The 18,764-nt window shown below is 42.6% G+C and overlaps 2 protein-coding genes across 6 annotated transcripts; both read left to right on the top strand.

The window, feature by feature from the left end:
- Positions 1 to 2,860: 2,860 nt before the first annotated feature.
- On the top strand, positions 2,861 to 6,380 carry LOC139643712 (actin, alpha cardiac muscle). 2 transcript variants are annotated; one of them, XM_071518944.1, is made up of 9 exons: positions 2,861 to 2,890; positions 4,054 to 4,204; positions 4,382 to 4,510; positions 4,699 to 4,809; positions 4,906 to 4,990; positions 5,295 to 5,456; positions 5,572 to 5,763; positions 5,867 to 6,048; positions 6,147 to 6,380. In XM_071518944.1, exons 2-9 carry the CDS (start codon positions 4,076 to 4,078, stop codon positions 6,288 to 6,290), a joined length of 1,134 nt encoding a protein of 377 aa, XP_071375045.1. In that variant the 5' UTR covers positions 2,861 to 2,890; positions 4,054 to 4,075; the 3' UTR covers positions 6,291 to 6,380. The 2 variants fall into 2 exon arrangements, with proteins under 2 accessions (XP_071375045.1, XP_071375047.1); XM_071518946.1 differs by lacking the exon at positions 2,861 to 2,890 and adding an exon at positions 3,842 to 3,853 and having other exon boundaries at positions 4,094 to 4,204.
- A 4,090-nt stretch (positions 6,381 to 10,470) lies between these two features.
- arhgap11a (Rho GTPase activating protein 11A) lies at positions 10,471 to 18,764 on the top strand. Of its 4 annotated transcripts, XM_071518959.1 has the most exons (13): positions 10,471 to 11,138; positions 12,246 to 12,313; positions 12,405 to 12,501; positions 12,594 to 12,850; positions 13,369 to 13,532; positions 13,625 to 13,765; positions 14,503 to 14,577; positions 14,987 to 15,160; positions 15,250 to 15,379; positions 15,485 to 15,593; positions 16,359 to 16,473; positions 16,591 to 17,045; positions 17,082 to 18,764. In XM_071518959.1, exons 1-13 carry the CDS (start codon positions 11,010 to 11,012, stop codon positions 18,102 to 18,104), a joined length of 2,937 nt encoding a protein of 978 aa, XP_071375060.1. In that variant the 5' UTR covers positions 10,471 to 11,009; the 3' UTR covers positions 18,105 to 18,764. The 4 variants fall into 4 exon arrangements, with proteins under 4 accessions (XP_071375060.1, XP_071375059.1, XP_071375058.1 ...); XM_071518958.1 differs by having other exon boundaries at positions 16,359 to 16,461; positions 16,591 to 18,764; XM_071518957.1 differs by having other exon boundaries at positions 16,591 to 18,764.

The following is an 18,764-nucleotide window of genomic DNA, read 5'->3' as shown; positions in this document are numbered from 1 at the left end:
CTGCCTCACTACATGGCAGTCCCGTCACGCTCACACCCCTCGAAAACTAGGAAGCGCTCAGGCGGGTCAGGCGGGTCTGCTGCAGTCAGGGCCGCCCTCAGCTGGCTGCTCACTTCGTAAACTCAAAGTCCTTGAGGAGACGGAGCGTTTACTGTCCCGAATGATCCTACAACGACTAACTTAACACGTTGAACAGAGGCGATAGGCTACCATAACAATGCTGCGACTGGCGCATGCCAGTTGCGAGTTCTGTCGCAGGCGAAACGTCATCACGTTGCTGTTCCAAACATCGTCTCTAGCGGGCAGTAAAACACCTAAACTGATATCTAGAAAGGCATTGACTCTGAAATACATGGATTTTACATGTACAGAACTATGAATTTGCGTATTATAGCATTTGTAGTTCACTTTGAAATCATTGAATAAAATGAATCTGTAAATATGAGAGAGCCTGGCGTGGATAGCCACACAGACTAAAAACTGACCAGCTCAAGGAACCCACAATGAGGGTCACTCTGTCCAAATAATGTTGATCTAGCATCACTGCTTAGGTCAAATGAAAGGCAGACTCTGATCCGGTGTTCTGCCGTATTTGGTGACCTATCAGATTCTGTGACCTGCAGTGTTGGTTAGGTTGGTTAGGTTTAGGCATGAGGAGTGAGATGGTGGGTTAAGGTAAGAATATCAGGGCAAGTCACAGAATCTGATGGGTCACCAAATTCGGTGTAACACCGGTAAAGGCTTACCAATGCAGTATTATAGTAATGTTGCAAGCTCTACAGTATTTCTAGAAAGTGAGTAGAAAGAGCACTAGATGGTGTGTGTGTGTGTGTGTGTGTGTGTGTGTGTGTGTGTGTGTGTGTGTGTGTAAAAGTGCAACTAGAACTTATCAATAAGTTACTGGAAGTGATCTTAAGTTGCAAACCATGACCTTTGTTTAAAAAATTGTAACACATTTGAAGATGGAATCAAACTTCTTGATGAAATATTGATTAATTGATATGCAAAATGGATATGCAGCTTTTTTGGAATGAAACCCTTCAAATTCCATTCAAATTCCATCTTCATATTCTGTGGGATATTTTCACATATACAGTATGTTCCATTTTTAATAGCCGTAGAGCTTCAAAGTTTGAGAGGGGACACTGTCTCTCACTATTACTTGGTAGAAAAACGTAATCATAAATCACACCTCCTTTCTCTCATACAATAGGAATCCAGTCTATTAAATCAATCTCCTTTGTCATGCAAATATCTGCAAGATGCTTATGAGCTCTGCAATACAGAACACAGTGTGGGTGTGATGGAAGGCTTAGCCCCTGCATCCAGCACCTATCTGTGGAGATAGAGAGGAAATACCGCTATAAATAGGAGGCTCTGGTGTCTGGTGGGACAGCCTGGAGCAGAAGAATGCTCTCACATACCCCCAGCTATGATATGACCTAACATATTACACATTGCTTTTACCTCAGAGTCCCTCTGCCTGACCCAACTGTCTTAAAAGTAAAAAAAAAAAAAAAAATCTCTTATTGTTACAAAAACTTGCAATTATGGATGGTATTGCCTGACCATATATGATGTTTTATTTGGTAGTAATGGTGTATTGATTAATACACTGCCCAAGTCTGCAACATGCCTGAATAGATGAGAGTATTACCTCTTAAGGTACAGTATACATCAAGGAAAATATACTGGAAAGTGGGTGGGACAAATATGGAGCTCCTATTTGCAAAGCTGCCACTCGGGAACCTCAGTGGCTGCACATTAATGACACTGCTGCTCACCATAACCCTACAAGGAGACAGCTGGGCCAATCAGGGCCGAGCGCTGAGACCGGCAGGCCACTCAGACAGCCAGATCAGAGACAGAGCCCGGCTGGCATTACCATCAGCTGTTCCACGCGTTAAGGGGGCTCAGCGCGCATACCGACAGCACGGCCTACTGACATATACAATGTTTTCATCTCCTTAACAAGACACCAGTCACACCGTCCCCACTGGGTCTTCATAGTAGGCCTTCTAGGTGGTTATGAGTGTGGTAAAATCTGGAAATGATAGATGTGTTCCCACCTACTGTACAGTCTCCCATTCAGTCATAGATGTGTGTCAGCATGATGGAGAATAAAAAATTTAAAATACTGATTGCATGACATGGACCCTGTGTATTAATTTTGACATAATGATATAATTTCATGGTCATTTACCTGATGAAGGTCTAAGGACCGAAACGTTGTATCAGTAATAAAGTTTATTGCAAGTAAAAGGACAGTGTGCGGGAATTCTCTCTTCTCTTGCCTATGATCATTTCATGGTCATCATCATTTCATCATTTCAAGAAATGATCATACTTTAACACACATGATTACGCATGCGACTGAGGCATGAAGTTATATACAGTAGTTCATGTGAATGTTCATGAGATATACTTGCATCTTTGAAAAATTACTCTTTTGATAGTGCTTTCATAAATTTGTATTAGTGTTAATTTTGTTTTATTTTATTAATGTGTATAAATACAAATGAGCATGGGATCAGAATGGAGGCAAAACTTAGATTTGATGAGACCCTCCCCCTCCATGTCAGTAGCTACGAGTCATACTCCAAATCACATTACCTTCAAACCTGTCTATCCTCTACCGATATTTCATTTAACGTGTGTCAGTCTTGTCTGATTTTTAATGAAGCATCTCTCCATTGTAGAGGAGTTCCATCCCTCTATGTGAGATACATTTTCCTCTGGCTTGTTGATTTTTGCTGGCAGCTCTTATTTGGACTTGTGTGAACCCTCAGCCCCGCCCCTGGTCCCTAGGCCCGGTCTGGGTCTTATTTAAGGGCTCCTCTCACCCTCACGCTTTGTCCCAGTGGAAGCATCAGTCTACCAGTGCAACTTGGTGAGTACATTTCACAACTTGTTACTCTGAAATGCTGGAGAAGTCTATGTCATTTGTGTGATTAGATTTTATGGAATTTATGTGGATTGTGATCTTTTTTTCCCACAAAGTTCTTTGGCTGTAGTTTTGACCTGATGATGATTAGATCAGAGATGAATTAGATGAATGGATGATGTCATTTCAACTGCCTAACAGTTTTCTCAAGTGGTAATCAATTGCTAACTAGACTTATGGAGTTAAAACTGGGCTTGTGCAGGATTGATTGCAATGGGACATTGAGATTAACATTGTCAATATTAGATTGATTTCCTGTGATCAGTATAAGTCATAGTATGAATATTTTCTGTGGGAAATGCTAGATAAGACTGTCAGTGTGTGGGCATTGTGCAAATATATCATATGTGAGGATTTACTTTGAACAGTGCACAAATAGTGAGAAAGAGTTGGCCATATTTACCTGTGGTCTAATGAATGAAACTATTAGGCAGCTGAGGCATGGAGCCATGTAGTAAAACAAAAGTGTCACAGTGTGCTGACAGATGGGTACTGGCCTGGCTCTGAGACAAGCTCTCAGACCTGAAATAGCTGCAGATAGGGGCTCTGCGGGAGATCCATGTGTCACTTGTTTCGCCCTGTTAGGTACAGTGGGGGTGCCGAACTTAAAATAGATCACAGGTCTCTCTGTTATGCCCCTTTTTGGTGCTACCTCAGCAGCCCTGAGATGTCCCAGGAACAATCAAGGCTGTGGAGATATAGTATCAGTAGTTGTACAACAAGGTTAGGACCAAAATAACATCCAAAGGCATGTCTAATTAGCACTCTATACATAGCACCCATTCAAGTGGCTTGCATTAGTGTCTGCAAGTGATAATACTTTCAGACTAGTTATGAGATAGCTCTGGCAGGTCTTCAAAAGCATTGCAGATCACAGTTAATACATATCATAGACATATGACTGATTATGTCACTCACTTTCCTGGATATAGCCAGTCTAGCCACTTCATCACAGCATCAATCAAACCACTCCAGTGATAACGTGTCTGTGATTGTTTAATTAGGGTAGGCCTTCATGCTATGCATCCAATGAGAGCGGCAGTTTAGACAGCTGCTCCTAACACTCAGCCTAACTATTCTCTCCTTGTCTGTCCGCCCGCTCCTTTTAGGCCATCCCAGTAAAGCCTAATCATGTGCGACGACGATGAGACTACCGCCCTCGTGTGCGACAACGGCTCTGGCTTGGTCAAGGCTGGATTTGCCGGAGATGACGCTCCCCGTGCTGTCTTCCCTTCCATCGTTGGAAGGCCCCGCCACCAGGTACGCTCAAGTGAGAGGGAAATCACAAGCAGTATCGAGACTTACAAGTCTGGTTAAACACTATCTCCTAAATACTCATTGTCGATGAGTCAAGTCATGAGTGAGAAAAACGAAGAGTAGCGTCTTCCTATGTCTTCAAATGTTCTTCTGACGTTTCGCCTCTCTTGCCTTCCTCAGGGTGTGATGGTTGGTATGGGTCAGAAGGACAGCTACGTAGGTGATGAAGCCCAGAGCAAAAGGGGTATCCTGACCCTCAAGTACCCCATCGAGCATGGCATCATCACCAACTGGGACGATATGGAGAAGGTGTGTGTTGACAGTGGATACTCATTTACAACATTCTTGGCAGCTGAGCTTCCACATCCTGGACAGATCCACTGCCTGGCCACCATCAGAGAGGATGCTTCTTATTAGATTAGACCCTTTATTTAGGAAACCTGGTTGTCAAGGGATGATCCTTTCCTGATATGAGCTGTTATTTCCCCCTCGGTCAGATCTGGCACCACACCTTCTACAATGAGCTGCGCGTGGCCCCTGAGGAGCACCCCACCCTGCTCACTGAGGCTCCCCTGAACCCCAAGGCCAACAGGGAGAAGATGACCCAGGTACTTCACAGTCACTGCTTCATATCATCCTCCAGCAGTTTTATCTCAAATTTGTTCTCGGGATGAGAGACAAACATTCATTATTCTGTCTTGCAGATCATGTTCGAGACCTTCAACGTTCCTGCCATGTATGTGGCCATCCAGGCTGTGCTGTCCCTGTACGCTTCTGGCCGTACCACCGGTCAGTACACTACCGCTTCACAATCCTCTTCAGCTTTGCCAAAAGTACCCAATTTAAGACCTACTAAAATTGTACAGCTCCTATGCTTATTTATAAACTTGTAGTGCCAAGGCAGGTGTTGAACATGTACACTCTGAGGGTGTCTATCATCTGAATCACTCTGTCAACGGCTGATTTTACGGCCGTTAATTCCACCCTGGCAGGCTGTGTGTCTAGTGATGTCAGCAGCATTGTATAGCTGCCAATCCTCACCCTCACAGGCATGCATGTCTGACTAACTACGGGCCTTATCTGCCTGCTGTAGGTATTGTGCTGGACTCTGGTGATGGTGTGACCCACAACGTCCCCATCTATGAGGGTTACGCTCTGCCCCACGCCATCATGCGTCTGGATCTGGCCGGTCGCGACCTGACTGACTACCTGATGAAGATCCTGACTGAGCGCGGCTACTCCTTTGTCACCACTGGTATGTTCAGAAGAGCTCTGCTCGATGCCGTCACGCTTCATTATTTTCATTTTTATATGAGAGGTCTGCAGTTGTCTACATGTTGTTTCTCATTACTTGAACTTGTACTCCTTAGCTGAGCGTGAGATTGTGCGCGACATCAAGGAGAAGCTGTGCTATGTGGCTCTTGACTTTGAGAATGAGATGGCCACCGCCGCCTCCTCCTCCTCCCTGGAGAAGAGCTACGAGCTGCCCGACGGTCAGGTCATCACCATTGGTAATGAGCGTTTCCGCTGCCCAGAGACCCTCTTCCAGCCTTCCTTCATTGGTGAGTCATGTTCATTGGATTGGTTGCCCTCCGCTTCTTGATGGATGCAAGACATATTTTGTCTGTGTTGCAAAACTCATCTTTTGTGCCTATCGCCTATCAGGTATGGAGTCTGCTGGTATCCATGAGACCGCCTACAACAGCATCATGAAGTGTGACATTGATATCCGTAAGGACCTGTATGCCAACAATGTGCTGTCTGGAGGCACCACCATGTACCCTGGTATTGCTGACCGTATGCAGAAGGAGATTACAGCCCTGGCCCCCAGCACCATGAAGATCAAGGTGAGAGAACTGCAAAGGCATTAATTCATCAATTTATTCAAAAGCTGAATGATATAGTGACAGAACACTCAATTATATGCCCTTTGTTCCTTATCTAGATCATTGCTCCTCCTGAGAGGAAGTACTCCGTCTGGATCGGTGGCTCCATCCTTGCTTCCCTGTCCACCTTCCAGCAGATGTGGATCAGTAAGCAGGAGTACGATGAGGCAGGCCCCTCCATTGTCCACAGGAAGTGCTTCTAAACACACAACCAACCTCCTTTCATCCATACATTTGTACGTTGTTGTCTACTGTATATATCTGTTCTATTGTAATAAAGATAAGCCCTTGTAACAGCATCACCTGTAATCATTTTTTATGACTGTTAAATAGAAAACAAGCAACATCCTACATGCAATAACATATAATACAGCAGGAGTAGGGCGAGGTGGCCTCTCTAACCACTGTATTACTAGCATGTATTTGAGCCATAGCTGGAAAATAACAACCAACAATAAAAGCACCTACCCATAATCTGCTAAACAGCTGCTTGTAAATTTGCCAGAAACTACAAAAAATTGTAGCAGAGAGCGTCTTGGCAGAGACCAACAGTAAGCACAGGAACAAAATGGCAGAAGCAGAAGTAAACCTATGAACTGCCCTTACGGCTGTCTATGAGACGTATTTTTATCGTTATAAGACAATGGTTCTCAACCTGGGAGGTCAGGACCACCCAGGGAGTCGCAAGATAAATCTGAGGGGTCTGAAAGCATCTCCGTTGCTTACGATAGATCAAGGGTCTTAAATATGTTCAACCAAACAACAAATGTATTTTCTTGCCCTGGAACCCAGGATCACTCAAACCTATTACTCCTCTTCTTGACACATGAGAATGGCTCACAGACATGGATTCAGGCTGGTCACAAGGGAGCGATACATGGCCAATGATGGCCAATGCCAAGATGTTGCATATCTTCTACCAGTCTGTTGTGGCAAGTGCAATTTTCTTTGCAGCCATCTGTTGGGGCAGCAGCGTCAGAGCTGGCGACTCTAAGAAACTGAACAAACTGGTAAAGAGGGCTGGCTCTGTGCTGGGGACTGCTCTGGAGCCCCTAGAGTTGGTTGTGGAGAGAAGGATGATGCACAAGCTGCTCAGCATAATGGACAACACTACACACCCCCTACACAACCTACTGGTCAGACAACAGAGTGTCTTCAGTCAGAGGCTCCTTCAGCTCCACTACAATAAGGACCGTTACAGGAGGTCATTCCTGCCCACCGGAATAGCCACCTACAATGACTCCCCTCTGTGCTGGGAGAGGAGACTCCTCCTCTGAGTGGCAATGCACAATGCACTTTTTACATTTAATTTTGCACATTAATAGCAATATCTTGCCAGTTAAAATTCTACTTTTTATTCTATTTATTTTTATCTAGTATAGTAGTTGTAGTGTAGTGTAGTATAGTAGTTGTATAGTATATAGTAGTTGTAGTTGTATAGTTTATAGTAGTTGTAGTGTAGTTTTTGTGTATATTTACATATATTTTGTAATTCCGTGTTCTGACTTTTTACCTACAGTACCTCATTGTGTGTGTTTTTCGTCATTTATATTAATTGCTGCTGTAACACTGTAATTTCCCTTCCCCATCTATCTATCTATCTATCTATTGTCTTCAGGAGGCAAGGATGAGAAATAGGGGTTGGCAAATAAGACAAACAATATACTGCCCACATAGTGCCACCAGCAATTACACAGGACTTTTTTTTGAGCGGCTCTGATGGACAACAGTACCCAAGAAGTTGCTCAGTAGGAACAGCCTGTTCCCAGGAACAGATTTCAGACCCTGGGGCACTCTGTGTTGCTTGGTCCTTGGATTGTTGCCCATCTACATTGCCCAAAAACTTTCCTTTTGTAAAAAGTTTACTCCACTGACAGAACTTTCTATATCTATATCTAATTCTTGGTCTAGGATACTAACAGCAATACCAAATTCATGAGTTTGTCTGTCAGTCTATCTTTGCCTGCGTGTTTTCATGTCCATGGCTGTATTTATAGGGATTATCAAGAGTGTGCAGAAACAGTGATGGTGATTTGCTTCCACCTAGTGGTTGAATCAAAATGATTGAAGACAGTAGTGACCTGCTTATTTACTTTTAGCAGCTTCACAAAATATTTCAGAGCACTTTTCACTTAGCACAATATAAAATAAATCAAAGTCACAGGTTGCTGCAAACATTTCTATTAAAGTTTTCTCAGATTATATTCTTGTAGATGTTAAAGATGAAGATGACTGTAAAAGGATGATATGAAAACAGCTTCAGCACACTTTATTGAAGCTTTTTTTTTTCCAAAATTAAAGCTTGACCTTCATCAGAACATACGATATACTGTACATCAGGACATACGGTATACAGTATCCTTTTGATATTTGATCATGTTGTCACTGTCCATTTGGCATCTTGTTGCCTGAGTAGTGGAAACTATATGAGTAAACAGCCCTAGAAACACTAAACTGACAAAGTAGCTGCACAAACAGAGGTTGTGGCACGACCGCATGGCTGCTCTGAAACTGAAGCAGGAACAGTAAAAAGCTCTATAAGACTCGGCCAACAGGATATGACCATTGAACTGTGCCTTCCAGATCTAGAGCCAACTTTTCTAACCTTCACTGTGAATGAGTTTTCAATCAAAGCTTTCAAAGTGTCCATGTCCTTACATTGGTCTTCTGACCTTGCTAACAAGTTATCAAGGATATGGATGGTCAGTATACAGTATGTCCATCATGTCATTTACGAGCCCCTTGATGCAACAGACACCAGGGACATTGATGACCATGTTAATATCCTGTACAGTTTAAAACAGTCACAGCTGGTGGTTTGGTTGTGGTCTGATTGCTGTGACTCTGTGGTAAACCAGAGTGCAGCCTGCTGCAATAAACATTTTACTGGTTCTTCTGTCATCATATAAAGGACATCAGATGGGAGGCCTTCCCCGTTCCCATCATCCTTAAATATTACTGTCAGACACATTATTTCCTGATGGCACTGTGGAAACTTGATGGTTGCATTCCCTCATGGTGAGGTACTGAATATTATCAGTGAGCTCCTGGGTTGTGTGTTGTGCTCACTACTGGAGAAGAGTGTGTGAAACTGCTCCGACAGAGGTAGCTGAATCAAAAATTACATTACTTCTACTGGCTCAGCACTGAAGGCTCACAGCATTAGTATCTGTGGTGTGCGAGGACTCTCACATCATTTTGTCCAGAAATTCCGTTTCCATAGCAGAAACAGAGGCTTCCCAGAGAGCCTTCATCATATCTTCAATATGTTGCCCTGAGTTTTGGGAAACAGTTTCTACTGTGATAATTGCAAAATTGAATTAGGTTAAACTGTCCCAGGGTGTGACAGAAGAAGAAAAACTCCCCTGATTTTACTATTGGCCTTGATTTCATTTTCACTGCCAATTCAAACAAGCACATAGTTTGTTGTTGTTAATTACCAGTAATATGGCTTTCTGACAATATGTGGAACGCCCACTCAAACAAACACACACTCAGATATGACCTGAAGAGAAAATGCTATGCACAAAAACAGGGTCAGAGAGAGATTGTTTGCCTGCTACATCCCCAATATTAAAACCTCCCTTATTTGCCTATCCATTAGGACAATGATTCTCAACCTTTTTCATATCAAGGACCCTAATTTAGTCCATATCAGAGCCACAGACCCCCATTTGATGAGATTTTGTCTCTCTGACCCAAATCTGAGAATATTTTTATTGTTAGATATAATTTTGTCCAGAATTCCATGACTGTCTGTATTGTAGGTAGAGAGATAACAGAGAAACTATGATCAGAACAGCCACCTACATTCTCTAATTGTGTTAACTTCTTGTAAATGAAATAATGCTGAAGTTCAACAATTCATCAATTTGCAGGGGACCCCCTGGAACCCCCTCAAGGACCGCTGGTGGTCCCTGGAACCCACGTTGAGAACCACTGCATTAGGATAGGCAAATAAGGGAGGTATGATGACAAAATGACAAAATGTATAAATGTTACATTGTAGCTCTAGTGAGGACTGCTGTAAACATGTGTTTAGTTTGAGCCTGAATATAAAAAGTCATTAACATACCTAACCAACTAACATAAGACACAGTACAGTACACTCAAGGAGGTTTTGAGTACAGTTGTGTGAATTTTCCAGTGCATTTTCCATTTTGAAGGGATGCAGGTTTTGTATTACAGCGTCAACCGGTTGACAGGAATCGTCCATTCAAACATTGGGCCAAAGGGGAAAGCCCCGCCCAGTCAAGCTACCATTGGCAGCGAAACATACTTCGTAGTGAAGGATATTCGAACCGTTCCTGGCCAATCACAGCGCAGAACGTAGGGAGCGCTGCCGTTTGAATGATCTGCGGAAACAGCCTCGGAACCGATTTGACGAGCCAGCGCACAATGCAGTTAGCCAGCTAACTTAACGATTTTCGAGCGATTGGGATCGAGTAAAGCAGTAGAAATTAAACAGTTCAATGGTTGATTCGACATACATTGTAGTTTAGGTTGTATGACAGCCATACGCGGCTTTGTTTTTTGTGCGAAGCTTGTTAGCTTACGTAACCTGCTAGCTAGCTAACTGCATTGCAGCCCGTCATATAAATGCGCTCGACATGTAACGTTAGGCAAGTCGTCAACATCTTCTTGGGACTGGGTAGTTAGTAGTTGTTTTCACAGTTAGGTTTAAGTCAGCAAACTGGAGTCTTGACCAAGCGTTTTGTGTGCAGCTAATAAGAGTGAGGATGAATTAATGTTAAAAGGCAGCAGGAAGTGATAGACAGACTCGGGTCAGGACAGGAAAGTTACAGATTGCCAACGGGGAAGTGTCGGTTGTTTTGGTCCTGACAGAAGAGCGTGGATGACTTGGACGAATTGTCTTGCAAAGTTCATTTGAAAAGTAAAGGTGACTTGTGTGAAGTGAAAAAATGAAGGTCATGGAGAGAAACGTGATGCGTTTAGTGGCTGTACAACACCTACGCACAGCGTATGGGATAAAGACAAAGAACTGGAACAAAAACAAAGCAGTCAGCTGCAAGATAACAGCTAGCCACTCGGTAAGTTTGAAGAATATCATTTAACACTATATCTAGTAGCCTACACATAACCATTTTATTTTCAGTGACTGGAAAACTTTCTGACAGTTTGTTATTGTATGTCACGAATCAACAAATTAAGAGTATCAGCCCTGAACAGACTTTCCTATTGTTATGACTGTTGGATCTAATTTACATATTGTTGAAAGCATGTCCACCCCCCTTATCGAGACCCATTTGTTTGCATGTCATTGTTACCCATAATCACTCATTGTAGATGCTACTTTGTAGGCAACTTCGCTGCGATTATTTACACCTGCGTACATTTTTCTTTTACCAGCAATAGAATGCAAAGTCCAATAACCATAAAACAGGACAGTGTGTTCCCTTGAGATTTATGGCTGTAATGGTGTAAGACAATTTGGGCAATAGAGACACATAATTTTCAGCAACAGAATTTAACCTCTTAGAGATATGCGTAATTGAATTTAATGGCAGTCACAGTTCAGAAAGGAACAATTGAAGTCCTGTTGCACCTAGCGTACGTTACTGGTAATTAGCTCACAAGAGTCACAAGGTTTGTTTCAAGACAGCCTGTTGCTTTTCAAATGCACATTGAACTTCCCCATTTTCAGGTGTAATGCCCTAATATGTAGAGGAAAAACTGTGACAACCTTGCAGCTCCAACAAGTTGGATGAATCAAAGTGAACTGAAATGAAGTAATTCTGCTACTCTGGGAGAACACTAGACAACATTTTGAACCAACATGCTTTTGCTATTGTAGCTCTCATCATGGCTCTCTGAAACACATAGGAATGTTTGGCAGTCACTCAGATCTGTTTGATCAAGAGAAGCATAAGTCTGGATCTCGCAGCGTCTGGCAGTGGAATGCCTGTCTGTCACGGGGAACTCTTATGTATTTTGCTCAATACCGACCGAAAAGATCACATGTTTGGGCTTGAATGCCTCTAAAGGTCTGACATTAATGTTTAAGTGAGGCATGTGATGCCATTGACAGGTTATTAGGGTGCCAAATAGATGATTGGGCTAGTTCAGCAATTTATAGCCTTCTCATTTGAAATCTAACATGGAGTAGAATTTATATTACATTTTTTTTCTTCCCCCAGGCGAAGGTTTTTGGGATACCGCTGGAGAACTTGCCGCACTATAATATGGAACGTGGGAGTGTACCAAGGCAAGTGGAGGAAGTTGTTTTTTCCAGAGTTTTGTAAGTTTTTTTTTCCGGTTTTATACATTTTATGCTCATGACATCTCTGTCTTCTCAGCTTTCTGGTTGAAGCATGTATGAAACTGCTGGCGCATGTGGACACAGAGGGCCTGTTCAGAAAGTCGGGCTCCATTGTTCGCCTGAAAGCACTCCGGGTGAGTGATAGCTTATGTTGACCTTACTTTCAGTGAGGGACCTTGACCCTGGGAAAGGTCTAACACAGTTGAGCCTTGTTTTGTCTGCCTAGGCTAAATTGGATGCGGGCGAGGAGTGCCTGCCCACCGCACTTCCCTGTGATGTTGCTGGTCTGGTGAAGCAGTTCTTCAGGGAGCTGCCAGAGCCGGTGCTACCCACAGAGCTGCAGGAGGCCTTCCTCAAGGCCCAGCAGCTCCCCACTGAGGAGGCGAGGACTTCTGCCACCATGCTGCTGTCTTGTATACTGCCTGACAGAAATTTCAGTATCCTGCGTCACTTTTTCGACTTCCTCCACAATGTCTCTCAGAGGTATTTTCAGTTGGACTAATTCATCGATGGAATTTTACATTGTTTGTCTATGAATTATTTACAAACATCCATCAAAATTATTATGGCATAGGCTCATTTTGAGTTGGTCTTTTTACTGTTTTTTTGTAACTTCATACTAGGGCTGAACGATTTTGAAAAAATATGTAATTGCGATTATTTTGATTGATATTGCAATTGCGATATGATTAGCGATATTAAAGGGAATGACATTGAAAAACATATTAAAATGATTATGGTGTGATTTTTGCGGGGATCTGTACCAAATAAAGATGTTTTCTTAAGTCTGTAGAATATGATGTGTAGGCCAGGACATCTCTGCAGCATGACAATATTTAATTTAAAATGGTATTTTGACAAACATTTCGCCTTTTAACAAATATTGCGCCTCCTGCGATTTGAAAATTGCAGTAGGCCATATTGCGATTTCGATAAAATTTTGATTAATTGTTCAGCCCTACTTCATACTTATGTTTTTCTTTTTTCCCTGCCTATCCCAGGAGTGCAGAGAATAAGATGGACAGCAGTAACTTATCTGTGATCTTGGCTCCCAACCTCCTCCACTCTGGTGATGGTACGGAAAAGATGAACGCCAGCACAGAGAAACGGCTCAGGCTACAGGCAGCAGTGGTCCACTGCTTCATAGAGAACTCCAACAACTTTGGTATGACTCAAGACCCCTTACTGACAGGCCATCTGAGTGTCTAAACTGAAGCTTCATAGCACTAAGTCTTGGGCTGTGTCTGTATGTGACAGGTGTGTTACCGCAGTTCCTCATGGAGAAGGTTCCAGCCATGATGGGCTGTGAGGCTGGTATTCTCTCTCCTACTCTTGATGAACTTGAGGAGCTGGACACAAACTCAGGGATGAAGAGGAGACGCAGGTGCAGCTTAGGAGGTAAGACTACTTATTTACATCATTGGAGATTTATTTTTTCTATTAAAGCTACAATATGCAACTTTTTGCCTTGAGATAGGAAGTGTGTTGTTAGTCCCACCCTCCTCCCCTCAGTTGGTCAAGTTTCCACCCCCAACACTTGTCACTCATCTTGATGAGCTGTTTACCTTGAAATGGCATCTAGCCTGAGGCTGAGCTAACTGGCATCCATAAAACCCAGAACAGCCGTTGAAGAAGCAGAAAACAACCACAGAATCCACAATAGATAAAAAGCAATGACAATGTTCACCTGTGTTCGAACGGGTCTGGTCTAATGAAAGCTGGTAAGGTATTAAATATGAAAATGTCCCTTGTAGGCAACAAAGTAAGGGTGAGTTGGGCTTTCAGTGTAATGTAAGCCAACGGGTATTGCAGTATTGCAGTGTTGTGAAAAACACAATGACGCATACAAATGCACATTACAAAATGTGCATTTAATTTTCCCTGTAGGTGGTGTTGTAAAAATAAATTACTGCATAATAATAGTAAAACCATGAAACCGTGATTTTTCACACTATATTCGTACCGTCAACATCTCAAACCGTTGCATCCTTAGCTACAACTTCGCTGTGCTGATCATCAACAATCCCTGATCATCAAAAAGTTGTGTATTGTAGCTTTAAATACATCATGTGGTTATTTTGAAGCAGCTTCAGTCAGTGGATACTGTATATGGTTTGGTTTGTCTCGCATTTCAGATATGGTCAATGGCGCTCTGAATAAGTTAAAAACTAATAGAACACCCACAAAAGCCACCCAGACAGACAGTCTTGGTAGGTATTGAGGTCGGATTGCGTTGCCTGTCATGTAGCATGATAACAGTAATCCAGCTAATCTACTTTGCACATCAAGAACTGAACTTCTTGTTCTCCATTCAGAAATCAAACTCTTTATTTCACCTCAGATTTAATATTCTATTGCGCTTGTACTGAAATGGATTCACAGCTGCCTTGATAGTGAATGATAAGTGTGATTTGGTTGATGTGAAATAATGCCTGTCTGAATTGGCCTTTCTTTTCTTCGCCTGCCTGTCATTTGCGCTAATGGTCTTCCGCAAGCTTTAGTCAAGATCTGCTCATTCTACACAGTGGCTTGGTTCAGAATGAGTTTTGGGATATTTTCAAAATAATTGTGCAAATCCTATAGATTTTTACTACATTAATCCTTTTATGATTTTGCCAGTCTTTGCTTCTGCCACTCCTGTGATTGCAACGCCAAGCTCCAAGCGAAAACTTCCTTTGGAATCTGGTCAGAGTTTTGGATTCTCAAACAAGAAACGTAGATCCATCAAAAAGAACCTTGGTATAGACTTACTTCCCAATACTTTGTTCAGCGGAACCTCCACTCCCGGATCAGGTATTGATGATTGTTTGATCAAATTGGCTTACAGTATTATGCTATTTTGAAAGCTTGAGCTTAAACTTTTCCCTCTATTTATGTTGTAGTATACAGTGCATCAGAAGTCTTGGACTCTTCCCACAATGCCTTGTCCTCAGCAGGGAGGTCTAGTAGGCAATCAACTACCTCTGCAAGGAGGAAGAGCCGACGACTGAGCAACAGGCATGCGGTCAACAGGTATGCACCCAGCATACGCACCGTCAAAGCTATATGTGTATTCTTAGTTTTATATTACATGAGATTATTGTATATTAAGTGTGTTTCAATTCATGTGCTTTTCAGAGTTGAATCTGGAAAGGCTGGTTGCTTTTCTCCTAAAGCCGGCAAAAAAGAAGCACCACGCAAATCTCTGCGCTTGCGCTTTAGCCTGGGGAAGAGCAGTAAAGATGCTGTAAGTGTGGTTGCCTGAAAGACTTCAAAATCCAATTATCTGGCTCACAGATAAATAACAATCACTGCCAATTGGGCATTTTATGTACTTAATTGTATTAATCAAAAAATAATCTCTTTGCATGTGTGGTGTAATTTTAGGGTAAGTTGTTGCACAGTAGCACTTTCATTATGGTGTAATATTCTGTGGTTCACATTTCTCTTAGGTAACATGTTCAAAATAATGCATGCATGGTTTTAAGATGGATCTGCATTCTTTTTTGAACAGCTTTACATTTGTAATCGTACAAAATAACTAAATAACTTAAGAAGATATTTTGAAATGTTCATACTTGTAAGTTACAAAGCCATAGCATGTTTGATCTCAAACCCAATTTTCAATGATTTACCATGTTCAACAGTCAGAAGAAAGAATGCTATATATATATTTTACTAAAAGGTGTAACCTGGTTTGGGTATTTACATTGGGTGAGTTGTTAAATGTTTATTATAGAGCTCATTTTCTAATGTCTTATATGTATATTTTTGACTTAATAAAATTATGTTGACCAACAAAATCCATTATCTTGTTTCTTCTGAGTGAATTTTATCATCCTCTGAAGAACTAACCACAAAAGTAACTAAATTAACATATTTAACGTTACATTTTGGTTAACATCTGTTGGGACCTTTTTAACAAAATAATACTTCTCTAAAGCTTAATCCTCCTTGCGGTCTAAGTAGATTCCTTCATCTTTCATTTCTCATTCCATTTCTGGTGATAAAGGGGTCTGAGTCCATTGGCTGGCGACTTGCCACTCAGGAGAGCACCACCAGTTTTCGCTTCACCAAAGACACAGAGTTCAGCCCGTCTGTTCTGCGTAACAAAAGTGAGTCCAAGAGTGAGTATCCATCCAACAAATCCAATCAGCTGTTTCCTAGAAATTGAGAATATTTGTAAGTTCAACCTAATGCAACAGATAATATGCTAATGCTAATATCCCACCTACCTTTTATAGGCTCTAAGTACATTAGTAAGTCTGAAGACAACTTGCTGACCCCCCAATGTGACTCAAGTGCCCACCGGACCTCGTGGAGTGGGGAGACCCCTGAAGGAGCCCAGGCTTTCAGCGGTGGGTCTTTCACAGATACCCCCATGAACATGTGCCTTAAGAACAACTACATGTCTGAGCCTGCCATCGTTATATCCAAGCCCCCAACAGGAGCCAGCCTTCCCAAGAAGCTGTGTTGTGCCTCCAGTGCTGAGAGCCTGGAGAGTGAGGCTTCCCTCACTGAAGCCCAGAGCCAAACCGGTCCCACCCTGCTGAAAATTAAGAAGGCCTTCACAGAATCGGTCAGTGACCTCCAGGCTGTTGTACAGGACCACAGCAGCTCTACAGGAGAGAACCTGACAAAACCTACTGAGAGCATCCTGATGCCTCCACCAGAGACTCCTATAATCAAAAATCTGTCTGTAGACATGGAGACCTCCAGCTTCCCAACCCAACAGAGGCAGCTGGCTGTTGACCAAAACATAACTTTTGGCCAGATCGAAATGACCTCTTTGTCTCCTTTGCATATCGACAGTGCGCTGTTTGAAACCGGTGTATATTATAGTCCAGCAGTAAAGGCTGATGATGGCTTTCTTTGTGCTGGCGCTGTCAGGAGCCATAATAGCTCTGTGGTTGGTCAAACTGAGACAGACGCTGAGCAGGTGAATTGCAGCAGGTTGATTGATGCTCTGGACATCCAGAGTCCTGCTCACTTCAAACTGGGTGTCTCCTCCGGGCTGCAGTCCACTCCGTACAGGTCAGACCTTGACCTCTGCGATGAGCTCATCACGCCTAGAGTTGCTACTAAGATCAGTATGGTATATGAAAAAGTTGCATTGTCCCCAGAGATTGGTACCAAAGTCCAAAACCAACAGCCCATCTCACCAGAGAGTCTGGAAACCCAAAAGCGTAGGGTGGCAGACCACATTCAACACTTCAACAAGCTCACCCTGTATTCTCCCAAAGCCTCCAAGGCCCAACAAGTCAGGTCACCCCTCAAGTTCCAGCGCACCCCTGTGCGTCAGTCTGTCCGCAGGATCAACTCTCTTCTGGGAGAGAGCAGGAGGCCCACTAGAAACGTGGAGCCTCTCCCCACCAGCCAGAGTGGCCCTGTGGTGAAGGCCACAAGCCTGGAGAGTGGCCTTTACACTCACCCACAGCTCCAGCCTTACCAGGGAGAAGCATCAGTGGGACCGTCACATACCAACATCCGTGCCATAAAGAAACCGCCTCCAGTCCCACCCAAAAAGCCAAGCACCCTAGCCCGTAAACCCAAGGCTCTGGGTGATGTGACCAACAAGGTCCAACCCAAGGCCAAAGTAGACTCCTCTGTCCCTGCCAGTAAGATTGATCCAGCAGAAGCTCAGAAGTCTCTAGTGCAGCAGGTAGCAGAGAAGGATGTGCACCATTACAGAGGTTCCCCTAGAAACCCTCTCAACCAAGGACGGCTGTTGTCTGCCACTAAGCCAATAGATTTATAGTAGATTTATCATCTCCTTTTGCCTTCTATGTTGTCTCTGTACTATGCAGGCCTCTTTGTCTGCTAAGACTGTATATCTTTAAAACATTCTTGCTTTGATTATCCATAGTTTTCAGGGGTTTAATTTATTTTTACCTAGATGCTGTTTGTGTTATGTTAGGGTCTAATGGGAGATGTTCTTATGCTGTTGCCTTAAACTTTTTTTTACTCTAGCTTTAGTTTAAGAGAAGTTTAGCAATATTGACACATCAGCCTTTAAGATTGTATGCTGGTTTGGTAGTGTTTAGATTGTAGTGTGCAGGCCAAAAGATGTACGATTGATGGTATGACTGGAAATTTTTAGATCGAAGTCTTATGCTTTTATTTATACCTTTTTATAATCCTTAGTTGGATATATGTCTAAAAAAAAAATACTGTTTACTGGGGAGGGAGTTAAAGCTATTTCTTTTTTTATTACAGAATATTTTCTTACTGGAGTTTTTCTTTTTTTGTCATTTACAAATGTAAAAAAACAAACAACTTACCTTTGTTGGATGTTATGATTTTCTTTTCTGTGCCAAGCAGTATTGATCAAATAACCTATCCGTTGCAGTTCCTTAATGTCACAACCATCACCGAATGAACACATTGCCATGTGAACTGCTTCAGACAAATAAACTCA

This window comes from Centroberyx affinis, unplaced genomic scaffold (genome assembly GCF_046629955.1).
Source record: "Centroberyx affinis isolate AG114_WGS23_722 - 3 ecotype Tasmania unplaced genomic scaffold, CSIRO-AGI_Caff_v1 ptg000646l_1, whole genome shotgun sequence".
NCBI classification, from domain to species: Eukaryota; Metazoa; Chordata; class Actinopteri; order Beryciformes; family Berycidae; genus Centroberyx; species Centroberyx affinis.
Note: the sequence above shows the minus strand (reverse complement) of the source record. Positions and strands in the feature narration are given on the sequence as shown.

Excerpts from the sequence above, each read along its gene's own strand:
- LOC139643712 (XM_071518944.1), top strand. The coding sequence starts at position 4,076 with ATGTGCGACGACGATGAGACTACCGCCCTCGTGTGCGACAACGGCTCT. Across the intron at positions 4,511-4,698 it reads ACTGGGACGATATGGAGAAG|ATCTGGCACCACACCTTCTA; the intron begins GTGTGTGTTGAC and ends CCCCTCGGTCAG. Across the intron at positions 4,991-5,294 it reads CGCTTCTGGCCGTACCACCG|GTATTGTGCTGGACTCTGGT; the intron begins GTCAGTACACTA and ends TGCCTGCTGTAG.
- arhgap11a (XM_071518957.1), top strand. The coding sequence starts at position 11,010 with ATGAAGGTCATGGAGAGAAACGTGATGCGTTTAGTGGCTGTACAACAC. Across the intron at positions 12,314-12,404 it reads GAACGTGGGAGTGTACCAAG|CTTTCTGGTTGAAGCATGTA; the intron begins GCAAGTGGAGGA and ends CTGTCTTCTCAG. Across the intron at positions 12,851-13,368 it reads CTCCACAATGTCTCTCAGAG|GAGTGCAGAGAATAAGATGG; the intron begins GTATTTTCAGTT and ends TGCCTATCCCAG.